General features: G+C 42.8%; 1 protein-coding gene across 9 annotated transcripts in view; it reads right to left on the bottom strand.

The window, feature by feature from the left end:
• Positions 1-2,232: 2,232 nt before the first annotated feature.
• The window catches only part of TIAM1 (TIAM Rac1 associated GEF 1), a 407,741-nt gene continuing 391,375 nt past the window's right edge, over positions 2,233-18,598 (bottom strand). For all 9 annotated transcript variants that reach the window (XM_057545316.1, XM_028166880.2, XM_057545319.1 and 6 more), the window contains 6 exons: positions 17,743-17,851; positions 13,973-14,031; positions 12,954-13,056; positions 10,411-10,498; positions 8,276-8,448; positions 2,233-4,691 (listed from right to left, as the gene is read on the bottom strand). In XM_057545316.1, coding sequence (XP_057401299.1) covers positions 4,222-4,691; positions 8,276-8,448; positions 10,411-10,498; positions 12,954-13,056; positions 13,973-14,031; positions 17,743-17,851 — 1,002 coding nt within the window. In that variant the 3' untranslated portion in view covers positions 2,233-4,221. The remainder of the gene's footprint in view (positions 4,692-8,275; positions 8,449-10,410; positions 10,499-12,953; positions 13,057-13,972; positions 14,032-17,742; positions 17,852-18,598) is intronic.

Genomic DNA, 18,598 nt, shown 5'->3' on the forward strand with positions numbered 1-18,598 from the left:
GAGAGGGAGGTCTGAGGGGTGGAAGGGGCAAGATTGGGAAAGGAATCCTGGTAACATACCAGCAGGGGGACACAGCACGCAACGGACCTGGTTGCAGAGGGGAGAAACCTGAGCTGGGCAAAAGGAAACACTGGAGAGCACACCAGCCAACTTGACAGAGCCTGTGGACATAGACCAGGACAATGGTCGTGGCTAGAGCTCCCTCGGTCGATGAATGGACCCCAAGACTGGAGGGGGGACGCCACCCTTATTACCTCCAAATCTTGACAACCAGGGAGAGAAAGGTGAACCGAGGGCATGTTTTGCCTGCCTGGTGGGATGCGAACCCAAAAGAGAAATTAAGTTCAGGTAAAAAGGAATGGCTATTTCTGTATACTTGACTTCAAGCCCTCAATTTTTCCACACTGACAGATTCAGAAACTGGACAGGAAGGCAGCCCAAACTGCCTAATTCTCACTTATACCGAGTGCAAAGTGTTGGAATAATTTCATCAGGTGTCCTTCAGTTATCTCCCCAAAGAAATACAACGGGTACAGGAAGAAATCTTTTTGTATCTTAAAATGTATATATTGGTACAGCAGAGACTGAATATACTTTAAAAGGTATGTGCTCCAGATCACCGCTCAACATCAAAACGTTTAGAGACTGCCAAACCAACACTTCTCAAACTTGAACATGCATATGTATCACCTGGGTATCTTGTTAAAATGCGGGTTCCGCTTTAGTAGGTCTGGGTGCATTCCTAACAAGCTCCTAGGATCTGATGCTGATATTCTTCCAGGAACCGCTCACCTGTGGCCGTGAGAGGAACTCTTTTACTTTAGGGAAGGCAGGAAGAGAAAACCTGTTCACCTGGAGGGGAGGGGTGGGTGGGGTCAACTTTGATGGGGAAGGTTCGTAAGGGACTGGGCAGGAGTAAGATCTGGGGCTCTGAAAGGGAAAGGTGAGGCAGCCCAAAACCACATTTACTTCTTCTGTGAGGCTGTGGAAGACTCAGGCAGCAAGACCCCCAGGGACAGAATGTGGAGGCAGATCTTGCGTTCAAGAGCTCACCCCCCCCCCCAGGTCAGTCTAAGCTCTGCACTTCACCCCAATTCTTCCCCTGGCACCCCTCTCCCTGCTCGCACCAGGAGGGGGCAGGATACTGGAAAAGAGTGCTCAGCATGGGTACAGATCCGTATCTGTGCTATTTCGTATTCTCCATCATCAGCAGACCAAGATGTCGAGGAACTGTAATGTCTTTTGGTCGCTGTTGTTAAAACTTCAAGCTCTACTGACAAATACGTCACTCATATGTGGACTCTAATTTTTAAAAAATGATATAAATGAACTTATTTACAAAACAGAGACAGACTCAAAGATTCTGAAAACAAACTCATGGTTACCAAAGGGGAAACGTGGGGGGAGGAATAAATTAGGAGCTTGGGATTAACATACACACGCTACTATATAAAAAAATAGATAACCAACAAGGACCTACTGTATAGCACAGGAAACTCTACTCAGTATTCTGTAATAACCTATATGGGAAAAGAATCTTAAAAAGAATGAATATACGTATATGTACAACTGAATCACTTTGCTGTACACCTGAAACTAACACAACATTGTAAATCAACTATGCTCCAATAAAATTTAAAACAAAAAAAGCTTCAAGCTCTACCGATAGCAAACGATAAACACCATTATCATCTCATTTATATGTGGAATCTAAAAAACAAACAAAAAACCACAACTAAACCAAGCTCATGGATATAGAGAACTGACCGGTGGTTGCCTGAGGTGGGGCGGGGGTATGGGCAAAAAAGGTGAAGGACATCAAAAGGTACAAACTTCCTGTTACAAAATAAGTCATGGGGATGTAATACACAGCATGGGGGCTATAGCTCATAACACTATATTGCATATTTGAAAGTAGCTTCTTAGGAGAGTGGATCTTGAAGGTTCTCATCACAGAAAAATATTTTTTATAACTATGGATGATGATGGATGTTAACTAGACTTATTGTGGTGATAGTTTTGCAATATATACATTATGTTTAGTATCTGAAACTATCAGTTATATATCAATTATACCTCAATTAAAAAAATAAAAAAAACTTCAAGCTCCACCAAATCAGCTTTCCCTTGATGGTCATGATATTTGTCGAAAAGAAAGGCAGCCTTAGGTATCTTCTCCCACATATTCAACAGTTCATATCCATCCCTCCCACCCAAAAAGGCACAGGACTGTCCACTTTTCAGTATTTTTTATTGTCTGACAGGCATTTACAACGTTCCATTCATAGACCTAAAAACATAAAAATAGACCTTCTTTCAGCTTATAAAAGAAATATATAAGAACTTTTGACATAGACACATCATGACCTTATGTACAAGAGACAATGGCACCCTCTCCAAGCACCAGACTTTCCAGCATTTTCAGACAAACCCGTTGCACTGGGAGTGGTAAATGGGGCTATTAGAAGCCTCTGCTTCAGTTTTCCACCCAGACACAATCGAACTGGAGATGAAATGGAACAATGCAGTGATACGAAGGGTATAGAAATCATTCTAAAGCTCTTTAAGAAAATCAGAAGATATAGCAAAAATTTAATAGAATAAAACTCTCAAAAGATCAAGCTCAAAGCCCTGGAAACCCGAAAGGGGAGGGATACAGGGTGGGAAAGCAGGTAAAAGCAAGCAGGGGCACAAGAGCATGATGTTCTGAACTCTCTATTGTCTGGAAATATAAAGTCATAACTGATTTTTATAAAATATAATTCCTAAAGCTACTATAAAATTCAGGTCTTTAAAGTACCTACTGATGTGTCAAACATCAAATAGATATTTTCCCCAAAAAGAAAGTTTTCATATTATTTAAACCTTTCTTAGGAAGTGGACATCGTGAAACGGGAAAAAAAAAAGCTATAAACCTTTTCTAAAAAAAAAAAAAATTGAAAGTGCTTTAACTTGTTTTTGTTCTTCCTATTTGGAAATCTGTTTAGAACATTACTTTTTTTAGCATGTTTACCCTGTTTTGTTGGCATGAAGAAGGTGTTAAACCCAAGACATGTTTTTGAATAGGTGGTTTTGTTAAACGGTTTGGTTATGGACTGTCAGGGAAGGAGTAGGTAATCTATGGATGAAGATGCAACTAGAAAACCAATGATCACCATGGCAACCCCATGAGGAGTCGTCTCCCCTCCCCCGCCATGTGCAACAGACACACACATTGCCCATCCCGGTGTCATGTTTAATCCAACCAAGCTCCCATCTCAAATAGAGATTCAAACATTTAAATTAAAAAAACAAACAAACAAACAAAAAACAAAAAAAACAAAGCTGCTTCTTGGGAAAAAAGTTTCTCCTAAGCATCTTGTTGGCCTTTCATATATAAATATAAAATCACCACGCCTCACTCTCTCTGTAAAAGGTAAAATCCTCATTTTTTAAACTCAGAGTTACACTAACACTGTGTAAAAGTCTCATCTGTTTGTGCCCCCCGCATCTCAGGTAAAATACAAAAAATAGTGTTTTTTTTTTTTCAAGTGATAAATTTGGATCTCTTTCCAAGGAGTTTGGCATCTTTATAATTCTATGCAAAACTAGAACCTCCGAACACCGACATCGAGTAAGACCAGCGATAGACCTAAACAGAAGAGGAAAAGAAAAAAAGAAAAAAAAAAGGCTCATGGAAACATAAATCTCCACCCTCTCCTCACACATTCTTAAAATACACAGATATTCTCAGACGTTTAAGAGGGAAAGGAGTAAGAACACTGCAAGCTGTACAGTTGCTTTGTCTCCCCAACTAGGAGATGGCTCCTGGACTGATTTCAGATAGAATCTTTTATTATTTTTTCGTGTGCTACCCTTTAAACTAATCTGTTGTACATACTTCAACTCCTGGGGTAATTTGCTTTCCAGTGCTATAGAATTTTTTTTTTTTTAATTCTTTAGGCCCTGATTAATTGAGAATAAATAAAAGCCCTTGGTAATATAGAGAGATAGGACTCAAGCTGATTTGGGATTCTTGAACAATTCTTTCCGATGTTGTTAGAAACGATATAGTTGGGTGGCTACTTGGCTTCGGAACAAAGTCAGCTGCCAAAACCGTGTGTGCAAGAGTGCGACGTAAAGGGAGCATTCTCCCCCTCGAGAGTCCGGGAGGGGGGGTGGAGTAGGGGCGGGGCGGGAGACGTATCTACAAGGACTGTCTCTACCGGGGAATGTTGAGAGTCAGATCTCAGTGTTCAGCTTCCTGGAGGGGGCAAAGTCTTCACGCCTAACCCAGATAACCTCCTCGCTCGTGCTCTCCGGGCCTCCGTTGATGCCCGACAGGGCGGCTTGCTTCTTGAGCTGCGTCATGCGGGACGCGTGACTATGCAGGGGCTTCTGGCCTCCCTCCCGCTGACTGATGCAGGCGGCCTGAAGCCGCTCCCGCAGGTCTCTGTCCGCGGTGGCGCCCTTCGCGGACTCACAGAACTCATCATCGTCACTGAGGATGTCCGTCTCCTTGATGTCATCCTGCTCCTCGTACCGAGCAAGGTCAAACTGTTCCTCTACCCAGCGGTCAGTGTCCCCGCCACCGGGGGGCTGCTGGGACTCCTTCTCCGGGCTGCTGGCGGAGATGGCATCAGAGTCAATGGTAAACCTGTTTCGGGCCAGTCGCCGCCTCCTCCTCCCAAGAGACTTGCTTGGGGCGGACACTGCGCACACACACAAAAATATAAAAATAAAACGCCCACATGCTTTACGTGCGATGAAAATCCAGAAAGCAAATACAAGAAAAGGAAAGTAAAGACTACACGATATGCATTCAGGACCTGGATGTCGTTTGGGGCTTAAAGTCCGGATTTTACCAGTCTGTCTTGGGGTCGTTACCTTGCACAAGTGTGTGGACTTGGAGGATGTTACCGCCATCGATGTAAGGGCAAGGAGGGGGGGCAGCTGGGGGCAGCATATGGGTGGGTTGTAGGTTATGGGGGAAAGGGGATTCAACTCCCTCTGAAATAATCAGTTTCTCTACCCTGTGCACCTGGGAGACAGGGAGTGCAGCTTCTTGCTGCTGTCGAGTGCACAACTGATGTTGGGATTAATTAGTGCCCTCAGTTCCGACCATGGCCCATGTCACAGTGCTCTGGGAATCTCCCGGGGCTGTCCTAGAGTCATTTAGTTGGACTAAATCTCTAGTAAGGATGGAGCAGGCCTCTAGAGTTTCATTGTCTTTGCAGAAATCACCATGATATATCAAGCAGGGAAAAACACTGGTCCAAGTTATATTGCTTTCTAGAAAACTGAATGTAACATTTCTTGAGGATCTGCAGGTACCTTAAGGGCACAGCACTGTTTTTGGAGAAGCTACAGAAAGAGTGGGTCTCAGAGATATTAAGTCCTCTTTCTGACAAAGCCCCATGTGAACTTGAGGCTAAAGCAAATGTGAGCCTTAGCCCCTCCTGTCTCTGTTCTGTGTATCCCCAATTTCTCTTCTACAAAGCAATTAAACTACCAGTGCCGGAGTGGAAAGAGAAATAAATAATACAACACCCAAGCAGCTGATTAACAAAGTGCTAGATAAAGTGACTAAGAGTTAAGAAAAACAAATCTTTGAATTCATTCTTTCACCCTACTGCCCTCTAGGAAGCCAGTATTATTAAAAACAAACAAAAGACACCACCCAATCAAGCAAACAATCACACACACACAAACACACACACACAAGACACATGGAAACGTTGCCACTTCTCGCTCGATACTGAAATGTACCATGGGCTTTCCAGTGGAAGGGAGGAGCCTAGACACCACTTAGGAGCTACTTTCCTGAAATCTAAGCCTGAAAAACCATTAAACTGCTTCAGTGCTGCTAGAAGTAAGGTGACTATTCATAATTACCGCCAAGTGCAGCCTTGGCTTCAAATACAGCAGGTACAAGGTCAGTGAGCTGGACAGTGGTCTAAATTGGCTCCCGCTCTGACCATCCTCTGTCTCAGACCCCTGTGCTTCCATCATCATTCCTGAGTGTTCTATCACCTTAAAGCATGGAGTAAACAGACGCCACTCTCACTCAAGGAGGGGAATGAAAATCATTTCCAGGAAAAATGGAAAAAAGAAAGAATTAAAAAAAAACAAACAATACTACTACTACTATCACTCCACTGGAAAGAAGCAGAAATTACTGTTCAGTTTTATCTCAGTACCACCAGCGTGGAGCCTGGCTCTCTCCAATCACTCTATTAGAATTACCTCAATTCCAAATTGGGATATTGGAAATATTTGTCAATGATGTGCAGGTTTAAGTATTTAGGAGTAAAGTATGCTAATGTCTGTATTCTAGAAATGTGTCAAAAGTAAGACGAGTTGATGGATGACAGATGAATAAATATGTGACAATGAAAATATAAAAAATATTACAGACAGTAGGTATGAATGTATACAATTCTTTCATTTGTTCTATATGCCTGAAAATTTTCATAAGAAAACGTTGGAAAAACAAAAAAAATGTGTAGTTAGGTTACTGGCAGACATAAAGTGCTTTTAGACTAAGGGAGACTGGCTATTTGCCTTTACTGAGCAAAAAGAGAAATAAACTAGCTGGGTATTCATGACAATGCATAATGAAGCATAAGAATAACCCAGCCAGCCTTACGGGGTTCCAGGAGACAATCTTTGATTCGAGTATTTCCACTGTTCACTATTAAGACTGATTAGCTAGTGCTGTGCTGACCCACTCCAACACCATTTTTAAATCATCTAATTTGAAGATTCTGACGATAGTGAGGCGCTTCAAAAGCAGAGTGATAAAAGACTTTCCTTCAGCCAAAAATGAGCCATCAAGCAAAAACTCTTCCCATCAGCCAAAGCCAACAGGCTCTGACATCAAGGCTCTCTCTCTTGATATTCAAGATGATGGGGTAGGTTGTAGCAACTTTGTTTTCTTCCCAGAGGGATCTCAGCAGGAGAACTTCTGAGTGTCCTACAGACTAAAAATGCTTAGTTTCAAAGTGAATGCAGCTCTGACTTTAGGTTCATCGATTAACAACAGAAACCTGACCAATGACAGGTGGGGTTTCCTGAGGTTGGGACACATATTCCCAATCCTAATTAAATATATGTGGCAAGTAAAAGGAACAAATGAGACAATTCCAAGGTGAAATTCTCTGCTGTGAGCTCGAAAGGGATGAGAAAGCTTTTTATATGAGGACTCCTTGAGAAATTGTGGATAGGGAAGTATGCATGACACTGGTGAGCCCAGAAGAGTACTGGGGGTTCACCATACCAGGTTTTCAGTAAACACTTATCAACTGATTGGAGAATAGATATAAGATAACTAGCCCCTTAACATTAGTTAAATTAAAGTACTTAAAGACTATAATACACTCTGTCAGGGTTATGTCTATGAAAACCTTCAACCATTCACAGTACCATACCTGCCTCTTCAACACAATTGAGAACAGGCAGAAAATTCTTTAGAACAGAGATCAGAAGCCTTTCTGGCAAATGCAAAGGAAGCCTCTTTTATTGGAATCTTCCCTGAAAAATTCTGGACTGCCTCTTAAAGGAGTGATAAAAATTGTTAATGTCTTGATGTCATTAATACCTAAGAGTTATGAAACTATCTTTCTTCCTAGATAGACTTTAATGCCATTTATAGGTAGTAGTATTGATCTTTACTGCTTCAAGGTGGTAGAATAAGCCCTAAAAGAATATTTACCCTGGGACCACTTGAACTCCAGATTCCTCTTTTCTAATAGCAGCTAAAGGCTTCCCCAAATGAACACGGAAGCTAAAAATAGAGTTGCAGGCCCAAGGTGAGGGTAAAATCTGATGGGTCATCTGGTCTACCAAACATGGACTCCTTACTGAGAACAGGCATGGCTCTGTTTCTCAAGAAAAAAGCCACCATGTTCTCAGAATGGTGGGCTGTGACTTTGCTGAGACATCACACACTGCTTTTTGCTGGACAAAGCTGGCTGTCATGCAAAGCAGCAACTCTCATTCGGCAAGCGGGCTAAGACAGCCCCTCCAGAAAGAGAATGCACTCACTTCCCAGCTTGGCAAATGAGAGGGGAGCTCACCAGCCAGAAGGAGGAGGGCAGCGAAGGGAAAGCTTGAGGGAGGGCAAGAGGCTTAAACCAAGGGAGGGAGGCAAAGGCCGGGAACCTCACACCAGGGAAGAATGTACTCCAGCGTTAGCCCCCGCAAGGCCACGTCTTAAGTCTTTCTCAATGAGGACGTCAGTTCTACAGTGGAGTGGGGATGACAGGGATCTTGAACGTCTGAATCCCCACAGTACCTGCCCTGCTCATGGCTGGCCTGGCCCCTTTCAGCGCACACAATCGTTTTCCTCCAAAAGGGACATATTGCTGGGACGAGGGAAGGCTTTCGGTCTTCAGGAGCTGTCTTCTGTGCTTATCACGCAGGATGGAATGCACAGCCTTCAAGAAATCCTTTCTGCTCTCTGGGGAGCTATGAAAAGAAGATTTACACCTGTTAGGGAAACAGCACTTAACACATGATGGAACTTCTGATGTTATCAGGTGCAGCCAAACAAATATCCCTGAGGACCAAAGGTTAAAGACTGAGGCCACGACTCCAATTTCACTGCGAGCAGCAGTGTTTTCATCGCTGGAGATAAAGAACACGTATTCCTTTCCCTTTATGCTTTGTGATTCATCTCCTGCAGCCAATTTGGGACCGAGCAGCCCATAAATGAATAGATTGATGGAGAGATGGATTTTGCACCACAAAGTTGCCAGATTCTGCTCTTGGTACTTAAGGCAGAGCCTTTCATTCTAAAATGTTTTACAGACAAAGGAACCACAAGATTCTTGCTGCTCTGCAGCGCACTTGGAAACTGATGTCCCAACATCCTTAGTTTCCTCTGAGTTGGATATCATTGCCTGTTAAATATCAACACCTTCCAGGACACACTTCAACATGTAAATATTAAAGTTACATTGTTAAGAACTGGAAAATCTTCCCAACTTCCAATTTGTACGATAAAAAAAGTGCTTCTTAGGTCAGTTATTTTTCTTGTTAAGTTCTTCATAGTTTTACCCAAGCCAAGTTTTAGCTGGCATTCCTTATTAACAGTGAATATGGCATCTCTATGGGCGGGCTCACTGGACCCTGTGGATTTATCAACAAAGTCGCAAGCAGATGAGCCTAAAATAGACGGTAAAGATGGTGCTAAACCACATGTAGATTATCTGAAAAAAATTTCAATTCTAGTTCCAACAGCTTCCTGGGATCTGGATTTATTGATCCCTGTCACCCAACACCCAACAAAGAGGCAATGCAGAAACACAAAACATGGGCTTTGAAGTCAAACCCACTGAGTTTGAACTCAGTATTCATTTGCTATAAGGTTTTAGCAAAGTACCCTCTGTGAGCCTCGGCGCCCCATTTGTCAAATGGAATAACAGTACCTCAGTCTGACTAAGTGAAGTAATGCATGTCAGGTGTTCAGCATAGTTCATGCTTGGTAAATGTGCCTTCTTACTGTATCAGCAGCCACGTTACAAAACATTACTAACAACCATGAAATATTGATTCCGTTGACTTTTTATTGTGTGTGTGGGCAACCCATAGTATACTACCCACGGTGTGGGGTATTGGGTAAGTACTGAATAAACTACTAAGCACCTATGATAAAATTAAAGCATCATGGAGTACAGATCATACTTAAAGCCAAAGTATCAGAATGCTGGCTGTTGGCACCATCCAGCCTGGTGTCTTTAGGCCAAAAATAAGAGAGAGAGAGAGAATTGGCTGCACTTGAGAAACGTACAATTCTCAAATTCTTAATGACAGAGCCCAAAAAGGAGGAAGAAGAGGAGGAGGAGCGGGGAATGGTGAGAGGAGGGAAAGAAGAAGAAGAAGTAAGTGGAAGCCCACATCGTTAAGTTCAGCTTCCACTCCAGATCCGTAGGGGAACCTGAGTCACTTGAGCCAGCCTCCCTAGGTTGAAGTTTCCCTACACGATGAGGAATCCCAGCAAGACTGCACACACCCTCACCTGCTCCCAGGTGACTCTCCATCTGCTGCACCTCAGAGATGTTACAGTACAAATGATGCGCCCAAACACCAAAACAAAACATGACACAACCATGTCCTTCTAACCCACCAAATGTACATATAGGAAGAAAGCCCTCGTTTGAAGGTCGAATATATACGTGAAAATTCCGATTTCTTTTTAGAAAGATATTAACCAGGTTACTGTCTACATTCTGATAAAATTAGTTTAGTTCATCCAATTACTGTTACTTGATAAGTGTTAAATACTTTCTCAAGTGCACAAGAAAAAGGATGCAGCTTCTAGGGATGCACAAGCTGGTCTGCAGAAGCCAGAGGGGTTGGGGACACCAAGCACAGTTACATCCCTTCCCTCTGGGCGGCACCTCCCACACGTCACGGCTCCGGGCTCACCTGCAGCACAGGTGGAAGACCCTCTCCGGCCTCCCTTCAGACTCCGATTTTACGTGGACAATTTCACACACAGCATTTGCTTCTGTGTCTAGAGAAATTAAAACAAGGATGAATGAGAGTATGTTTCAAAGAGATTTATCTGCATTTTTACAAAAGCATTTCCCATGCTTTGGTGTAGGATTAAATAGAGCAGAGCCACATAAGACCAAAGAAACTTCATTCCTATCCTGTGATCTCAAGAGACAAGATGATTGAGAACTTAATGGGCGTGAAGAAAAAGAATGCCTGGAAAATTACCAGTTGCTAAAATCTCCTTCTGGATGGTCTAAAAGGACAATCAGTCAATCATATTGATGGAAAAACTGACCCTTTTAGCTGCACAGCCCTTTTGGCTGAACTATTTTAATTAAGTGATTAGTTGTTTTGGCAACAGTTGGACTAGACAGAGCCCAAGATTCCAGTGCTGATTTCATCAGGCCAGTGATATAAAGAGGCAGGCCCTTGCCATCTGCAGCACAGCCTTCCCCCTGAGCAACTGGGACTAGTGCCCTGGACAAGCTTGTCCTGGGAACGAATGGGGCTCGTCTTTCTCAGCCTGCCCACAGCAGCCAACCCGAAGGAAGCCAGAATGGTACACTGAGAAAGTGAGAAACAGTTATATTTAGAAATAACTTCTAAGTCTTTCAGTGCCTGAATATCACATTATTTTGCCACGTTATTCATTTATTAGTGTTTATGAAAGAAACAATTCACGGCAGACCTCAAGACTGCACATTGTAAAGTCTCTCATCCTTACCTAATGGTTCAAAACCCTAGTTACAAACCCTCATCGTGCCCACATTATTTAACCAACCAGGACCCATATGCAGAGAGTTTCACAGGTTTTCCCAAACGAAGACGAAATCTAGAAATTTCCATCTTCTGATTCTCATATCCACTGGAATTTATTTCATAACAAGAGATGTGTTGGCTAGTCTTTGTCAGTCCATTAAAATAAACTTTTATCTTGATTTTAAACTTGATTTGAATGAAAAACCGAGGGTGGGAACGGAATATCATCTTCACAAAGATGGCTTTGTTTTCCAAACTTAAATTCTTCATGTATTTAAGTCCTCAATGAAGGCAAAATTCCTGGCTGAGGAGCCTTTGCGGTTTGTTATAAGCATACGCTGTCCTATTTATAAACCAGGCACAAGGAAACATATGAACTAGATAATCCACAATCTAAGATTGCAAAGTAAGACAATGCTAGTGTTTAAGTGCCCAAACCTCAAAATATTATTATAGCTGTTTGTAGACCTGTGATTTACAGGGGCCTGAAAATTCATGTGTAAATCAATTTTACAAATCAAATCAAAGCTAAAAAGGCACGAGGGTCCTCTGGGCCAGAAGATTGGACAGAAACCTTCTTAAGGCAAATAATCATCCCCAATACATTTGCCAGATGTGGTTTCTGCATTTGAGTTTTCCTCCTGCAATGCAAAACAACTGAGAAGGAAGTGGCATCTAGTTTAACTTGGGTGGGTAACTGGAGGTTTCCCAAATACTGCAGAAGGTTCTTCCTCATGACACTGGACTAGGGAAGAGTTGGTTCTATAAGGATTAGAGCCAATTTTATGGCTCATGGAGGTGACAAGTGAAAACGGGGAGAAAATGAGTGACACCAACCGGACATGAAGAACTTAACGCTCATTCCAGATGCCAGAAACACAAAAGAGAAATACAGATCCACTGTGCACCTGCAGAGGTCCACTTCCACGGCCCCTCTTACAACCAGAAAGCTGTACCTGCTGTCCAAATGGGACGGGAATAGGTGTGCCCCAAGAGTTTCCACTTGACCCCAAAGCTGCTCCTTCTCAGGTGTGCCCGGGAGAACCATTGCTGATTGCTCCTCCCTAAAACAGCCTCAAATTAAGCCCTGGATGGGGCCTCCAAGTCATAGCAATATTGCTATTCTTAGTCAACACCGTTCTGACATTCACTTCTCTTCTCATGCGCTAAAGCATCAACTAATCATCTTAGCAAGTACATTCAACACTACCTAACAACTTGCCTCACAGCTACTTGGGTCACAGAAAAATAACTGACATTTCATGCTGATAAAAAGATAAAGATTTGTAATGCTTCAGGAAGAAAGAATGTATTCAATGGCTTTTTTTGTGCTTTGGGTGGTCTTTTTCGGTCTCCCAGTTAAAAGGCAAGTTGAGTTATTTACATGGGCTTTGTCTGCTCATGGTCACAAAGATTCTTCCCAGAAGTACAAGACTCATTGCTACTTCGATGTGAGTCACTGTAATATTATTAATATATATAACAGAATGAATAGAATTCCTTGGAACAATATTAAAGGCACTACCTCCATTCACTTAGTTCATTCATTTAATAAACAGCTGGGTAAATAAGAGGCAATGGAGAGACTGAGGGAAAGGAGACTTAAGCACAGAAGAAAAAAGATGGTAGGGTGGTTAGAACCAAGAGCGTGGATTCAGAAAAACAATTCATACATACACAGAAATATGTACCCAACATGTTTCAGAGTTTACCTGCACTTGCCAAAGCTCGAACCTGCAAAGCTTCGGTAGGAATCATGTGTCGAAATCGGAAGGGGTCCCAGTCCTCGTAAATTGAAAGTCTGTGAGATCCTACCTGCAGGAAGAGAAGGAACTAGGTGCATGAGAACTCTGTGCTGAGCCCGGACCAGACCCGCACACACTTTCTAAACCAGTGATGCTGCAGATATAGAGAACAGACTTGTGGTTGCCAAGGGGGAGGGGTATGGGGGAGGGAAGGACTGCGAATTTGGGGTTAGCAGATGTAAACTATTATATAGAGAATGGAGAAACAACAAGGTCCTATTGTAGAGCACAGGGAACTCTATTCAATATCCTGTGATAAACCATAATGGAATAGAATATAACAAAAGGAATGTCTACATGTGTGTAACTGAGTCACTTTGCTGTACAGCAGAGACTGGCACAATACTATAAATCAACTATACTTCAATAAAATAATAAAATTTTAAAAATATGTCATTAAAACTAAAACTTTTTTAAAAATTTAAAAAACAAATCAATTGTTTTAATTTTCAAAAAAAACCCCAACAAGAACAACAACAAAGCAGTGATGCTGGAACCCCGGGTCACTCCCCCATGTGCACTTTTATTCACCCAGCAGCAAGCCAGAGGCCATGTGTCAAATCTGCTGAGGGTGCGCAAATAAGCTTGCTAACCAAAGTCAGGCAAAAGAGAGGCAAAGGAAGAAAGAGAAAAGGGATCCCAAAACAAGCACAGAGGGGCAGGAGGAACAGGGAATGGATGAAAATGGTATTAGGAAGGTAGGTTCTGGCCATGGTAGGCCCAATAGCTATTTACTTTCATGCTCTAAACGTGAGTCTGCCTGCAGGAAGGCAGGATGGGCAATTTCCTTAAGTCCTCAGCAACACTTAAAAAAAATTATAAAACACTCATGCCTGACAAAGGTGCAGAATTACAATTACGCAGATGCAACTGAGAAACAGTAAGGGAGATACTTTGAAACTATGGGGTGAAATAAGAAGTCTTACAAGTTTCCTCTTCTGTTTGGAACCATCTTTATACACAAGGACCACAGCAGTTTTGAAGACTGGAAAAACATAAAACGAAGGCAGTTACGGCACATAAGGGGTTGGGTTTTCCCCTTCACTGCAATAACTCGTGGTAACAAACACTACCGTTATGAAGAGGACAGACAGTTCCCATGAATCAGCCCCCATTCCACCCTCCACTCACTCAGCGCATCTGAGAGACGCAAAAACCTGTTAAGACAAAAGTTTCCAGGTCCCAGATAAACAGAGAAAGCCTAAAGAGATGGAAATAAACCCTCCTGCCCCACTGGAAACTTCTGGGTAAAATATATTTTCACTATGGTATCAATTCAAGCTTAAAACTTCAGCTTATACACATTTAACAAAAATGTACTAGTTCAGCAGCTGAAGAAACAATACAAACATCAATAATAATAACGTTTAAGGTAATTTATATTTATGCAAATTAAGCTAATACTACACACACGCAGAGTGTTCCTAATTCAGGAAATGTAATTCATCTTTTTTGACCTCAATAAATAAAAATTAGTTTATGAAGTAGAATGCAATTCTAGTTTTTCCAAACAGGATGAATCACAATAAACTATTTAGAAGCAGGGAGTATGTAGTTTTATTCTTATATTCTTTGGGGGTGGGGGAAGATACAATGGAGTTATGCATAATCTTCCATAGAATTCCTTAAACAATGCCAAGCACGTTCAGCACTCAGCGATTCTGACTCCCCCTGGAGAGGAAAGAAGAATTGGTGTCCAGAACGACAAGAAGGGTGACCCCAGTCCATCCTTGGCTCCCTGCATCAGGGTCTCCATCTCCCTTCACACCCTGACCCCCAGGCAGAGCAGGGACCCCGTTAGTCACATGGCAGCTGGAGGGGGCACACCTGGTGTACCAGACACACAATTACAGGGAATTCTCAGGGACAGGCACCCCCCCCCCCCAGGCTCCCAGGCCCTCTGCAGACTAACCCAACGTGTCTGGTTCATTCTTTATCCTACTTAGTTAGGATGGGTCAGGCTCCCTTTGTGTAAGACCGCAGGAAAAGAAGGTTTTGGGTACAAAGAAGCAGACCCCAGCCACTGGGTCTGAGCTGTCACAGCACCTGACTTCATAAAAATCCCAGAGGACAGACTGAGAGGTTCCCACTGACCCCAGGAGGCCACACCACCCGAGGCGGCCCTCTGTCCTTACCATGAAGCCTTCAGAAATCAGCGTCCAGGACAGCAGGTCCCTTTCAAATGGAGGGAGCTCCACTGCAGGAGAGGGGGAGGTTGCCAGTGAACTTGGTCTCAGAAGACCCAGCACCTCACTGGGACCAGAGCTCAATAAGGTTGTTGCCGTGACTCTAAGAAGGCGACTGGTCTGCCTCGGTTTACCTGGACCATCTAGGATCACAGCGGTAGGGCCAGAGTGGCCCTCAGTCTGGGCTACAAGCATTTCCGCCTTGATCCCTCCCTGATCCGCAGCCGACTGTCACTCAGTTGACTCCAAGTGCTGCCCATCCCTTCAGACACGGCCTTGATGTCCAAACCTCCTGGCTGCCCTGACCAGCCTAAAACACTCTCTCGATATCCCCAAAGGTGAACATCTAACACCCTTTAAGGCCGAAACCTAAACAAACTATTTCTTTTCTTCTTTTAAAGGTGGTGATCGTCAGCCCTGAGTACAAACTAGCCGTCCTGGGAGTAAAACATCAAGGTGCTGGGTGGGCAGCCGGTCAACTTTGTTTTCGGAAGAAAGCAGCACTATTTCCTGAGATCAGAGCAACGGAAACAAGACAACCACGGTTTAACCCCAAAGCTGCCTGTTCAATGGTAATTAAGTTACTTCCCTCACAGCGACTCTTCCTTGTTTCAAAACACATTTCTAAGGCTCTGTTAGTTCTGCTTGCTACTTAAAAATCACACCGAAACTGCCAAACATGTCACCTTTTAAGGACTGGGAATCCATAAATAACCTCATTACGATGACGACAGCCTGCCTGGAGTCACACACACACATTGCCCCCCAAACCTCAAAACTGGCATTTTCCTGAACCCTTTCTATCACAGGTTGGCAAACTAGGGCCCGCCTGTTTCCGCACAACCCGCCAATACTAGTGCCCATTTGTTTACATGCTGTCTACGGCTGCGTCTGGCTACTTACGGCCTCTTGGTCTGTGAAGCCTAAAATATTTACTATGTGGCCTTTTATAGAATACGTTTGCCAACCTCCTACTTTGTCCCAGTCAAAGGATTTTCTTATTCTAAATCTGTTTATTTCTAACTATAGGAAATATGTAAAATTCAGGAGACAGGCATGAAAAATCCCCATGTTGAACTCTGGAATGGTTCATCAATAGCCCAGCATCAGAAAGAGGGAGAGAGATGGTTTGCATCATTTCCTTCAGAATCCTACATCCCATAAATGACCTACTCAGAAGCATCAGAAAGCTCCCAGACCTCTCCAAGAAGAAATTGCCGTATAAGAAATGCAACTGTTAATGATGGGAAAAACAAAACAAAGCAAAACAAATAGTATCCCTCCCCCTGCCAAAAATACCCACTACTATCAAAAACCACCAGTATGTCAAAATACCCCTCTGTATATCATATTTATTCACGTTTTTCCTTCACATTTATATGCTCCTTTATTATTTTTAATGAAATGGCATCAACAGCTACAGTGGCTCTGTGGAATCTTTAGGAATATCACTAAGGTTTTCAATGAAAGCTGAGTCATCTAATCAGGAAGTCCAATAAATCTTTGTATTAAATCCTCTGATTTTAATATCACTAGGATGTTCCATTTGGGAATGCACTGTTCACATCGTAAAAGAAAACAAGCGTTCAGTTAAAGAAGCAGTAAGCAGCAATACCCTCCCTCTTCTGCCCCCAGAAAGATAAGGTAAGGAAGGAGAACGGAAATACTAGACTTCCTTTATACTATGTTCCTGCCCATGCATCTTCTAGTGGGAGGCTAGGAAAAGACACAACCTAAAACAAAAGCATGAACACTGATCACTGATCATGACTGATCGTTTTATACCCAGGAATAACACTGCATGCCGTACAAGCATTTACACACAACAATGAGCCATATTTCCTGAATATGTACAGTGCCCAGTGGACTAACCCATAGTTTTTCTCACTCAAAAAGCATTTTACAACACAACCACATGAGATTTCTAATTGCAGCAACTGCATCCATCTGAACTGGCTTATTGGAAAATTAATCATTCACAAACATCACTACTTTCGCTGGTATTAGCCACGATGTGATTGAGAAGCACCTCGTAACTGATCAAGGCACCCAGTGATGCCACAACAGGTGAGGTGAGAATCATGCCCTGACTCCTGGCATCACACAGAGCCACACAGAGTTGGGAAGAGAATAAAAGGACTGGGGAGCTCAGAAACAGAGACAGTTTTTTGTCTTGATTTTTCACTTGATTTTTCCTTGGTTTATTATTAACTCATTACTTTGAAAAGATATTCAGAGCAGCAGCTTAAAAAAAATCTTTTCCTGCCCATATGTCTATACCTGGGGGAGACCTGAACAGTCATTCCCTCCCTCTTGGCCACATCCGTCATACTTAGCTGGAAGGTTTAATTTAGTATCTGTGACATGTTGGTGGCCATAGCAGGAAGACAATGCAGATAACTGTAATTAACTATATTTTAATAAATTGTGTCTTGGAAAAGAAATGTTAACTTACTGCGAAAAATAAGCCAGCCTCCCTCTTCCCCTCCAAACCTTCTCGTGACACATACCAAAAGCTGCCAATTCGGGCTCCTTTTTCCACTTTCCCAGCGAGGCCGGCGGGTTTGGCCAGATCACAGTGGTATGCAAAAGCAGGTCCCCCATGCTCAGATCTGCAACCTGCAATCCAGGGCAAAACTTACTGGGCGATGTTAAAAACACTCAGATATTCATGACATTTTAAAATTCGACAGGCTGGTGTCAATTCAACTTCAAGAAAATAATGTCTCTAAATAATGTCTCTCATTTGGTCAACATTTTTTCCCTTATCCTGTTTGCCTATCAGAATTTCAAGAATAAGGTGGCCAAAAGGTACAAATCGGGCCTCTGGAATTCACACGCAGTAAACCTGTCAAAATTGATGAACAAAATTGGAGAGGGTTTGTGTTCAAATGGAGAGTTATCTAAGGAGAACAAATGGCTGTCAACAACAAATTTCCAGCCCAGGAAACTGCGGACGTTGCCACCTGTGAGTTTAAATCCCTTTGGAGCCAGGGTCTTCTGGGAAGCAGTGGAATCAATTATATCTTCTTCTTCCGACTCATTTTAAGGAAGATTTCATTTCACTTTAGAGGAGGGAAAAGAAGCCAACTGAGGAGTTGGGAGATTGTTCTTTAAGCTCGTGCAAATGTGAGCTCTGGGATCTGTAGAAACCATGAGGTCTAGTGTTGCGTCCTCGAAGGTCAAATGCTAAACCATCTCAGAGGGACAGGTTCCTCTTCTCCTTGTAGAGACACGATGATCCTGAGATTCCACTGGTGTCTACACCTCACAATAGTCATGTGTGCCTTTTTCACTGGAGTCCTTGGCCCACTTCCAAGTCTATCAAAATCCCATCCTCCCACCCACTCAGCATCCTAATCACAG

The sequence above is a fragment of the Balaenoptera acutorostrata genome, chromosome 4 (genome assembly GCF_949987535.1).
Source record: "Balaenoptera acutorostrata chromosome 4, mBalAcu1.1, whole genome shotgun sequence".
Taxonomy (NCBI): Eukaryota; Metazoa; Chordata; class Mammalia; order Artiodactyla; family Balaenopteridae; genus Balaenoptera; species Balaenoptera acutorostrata.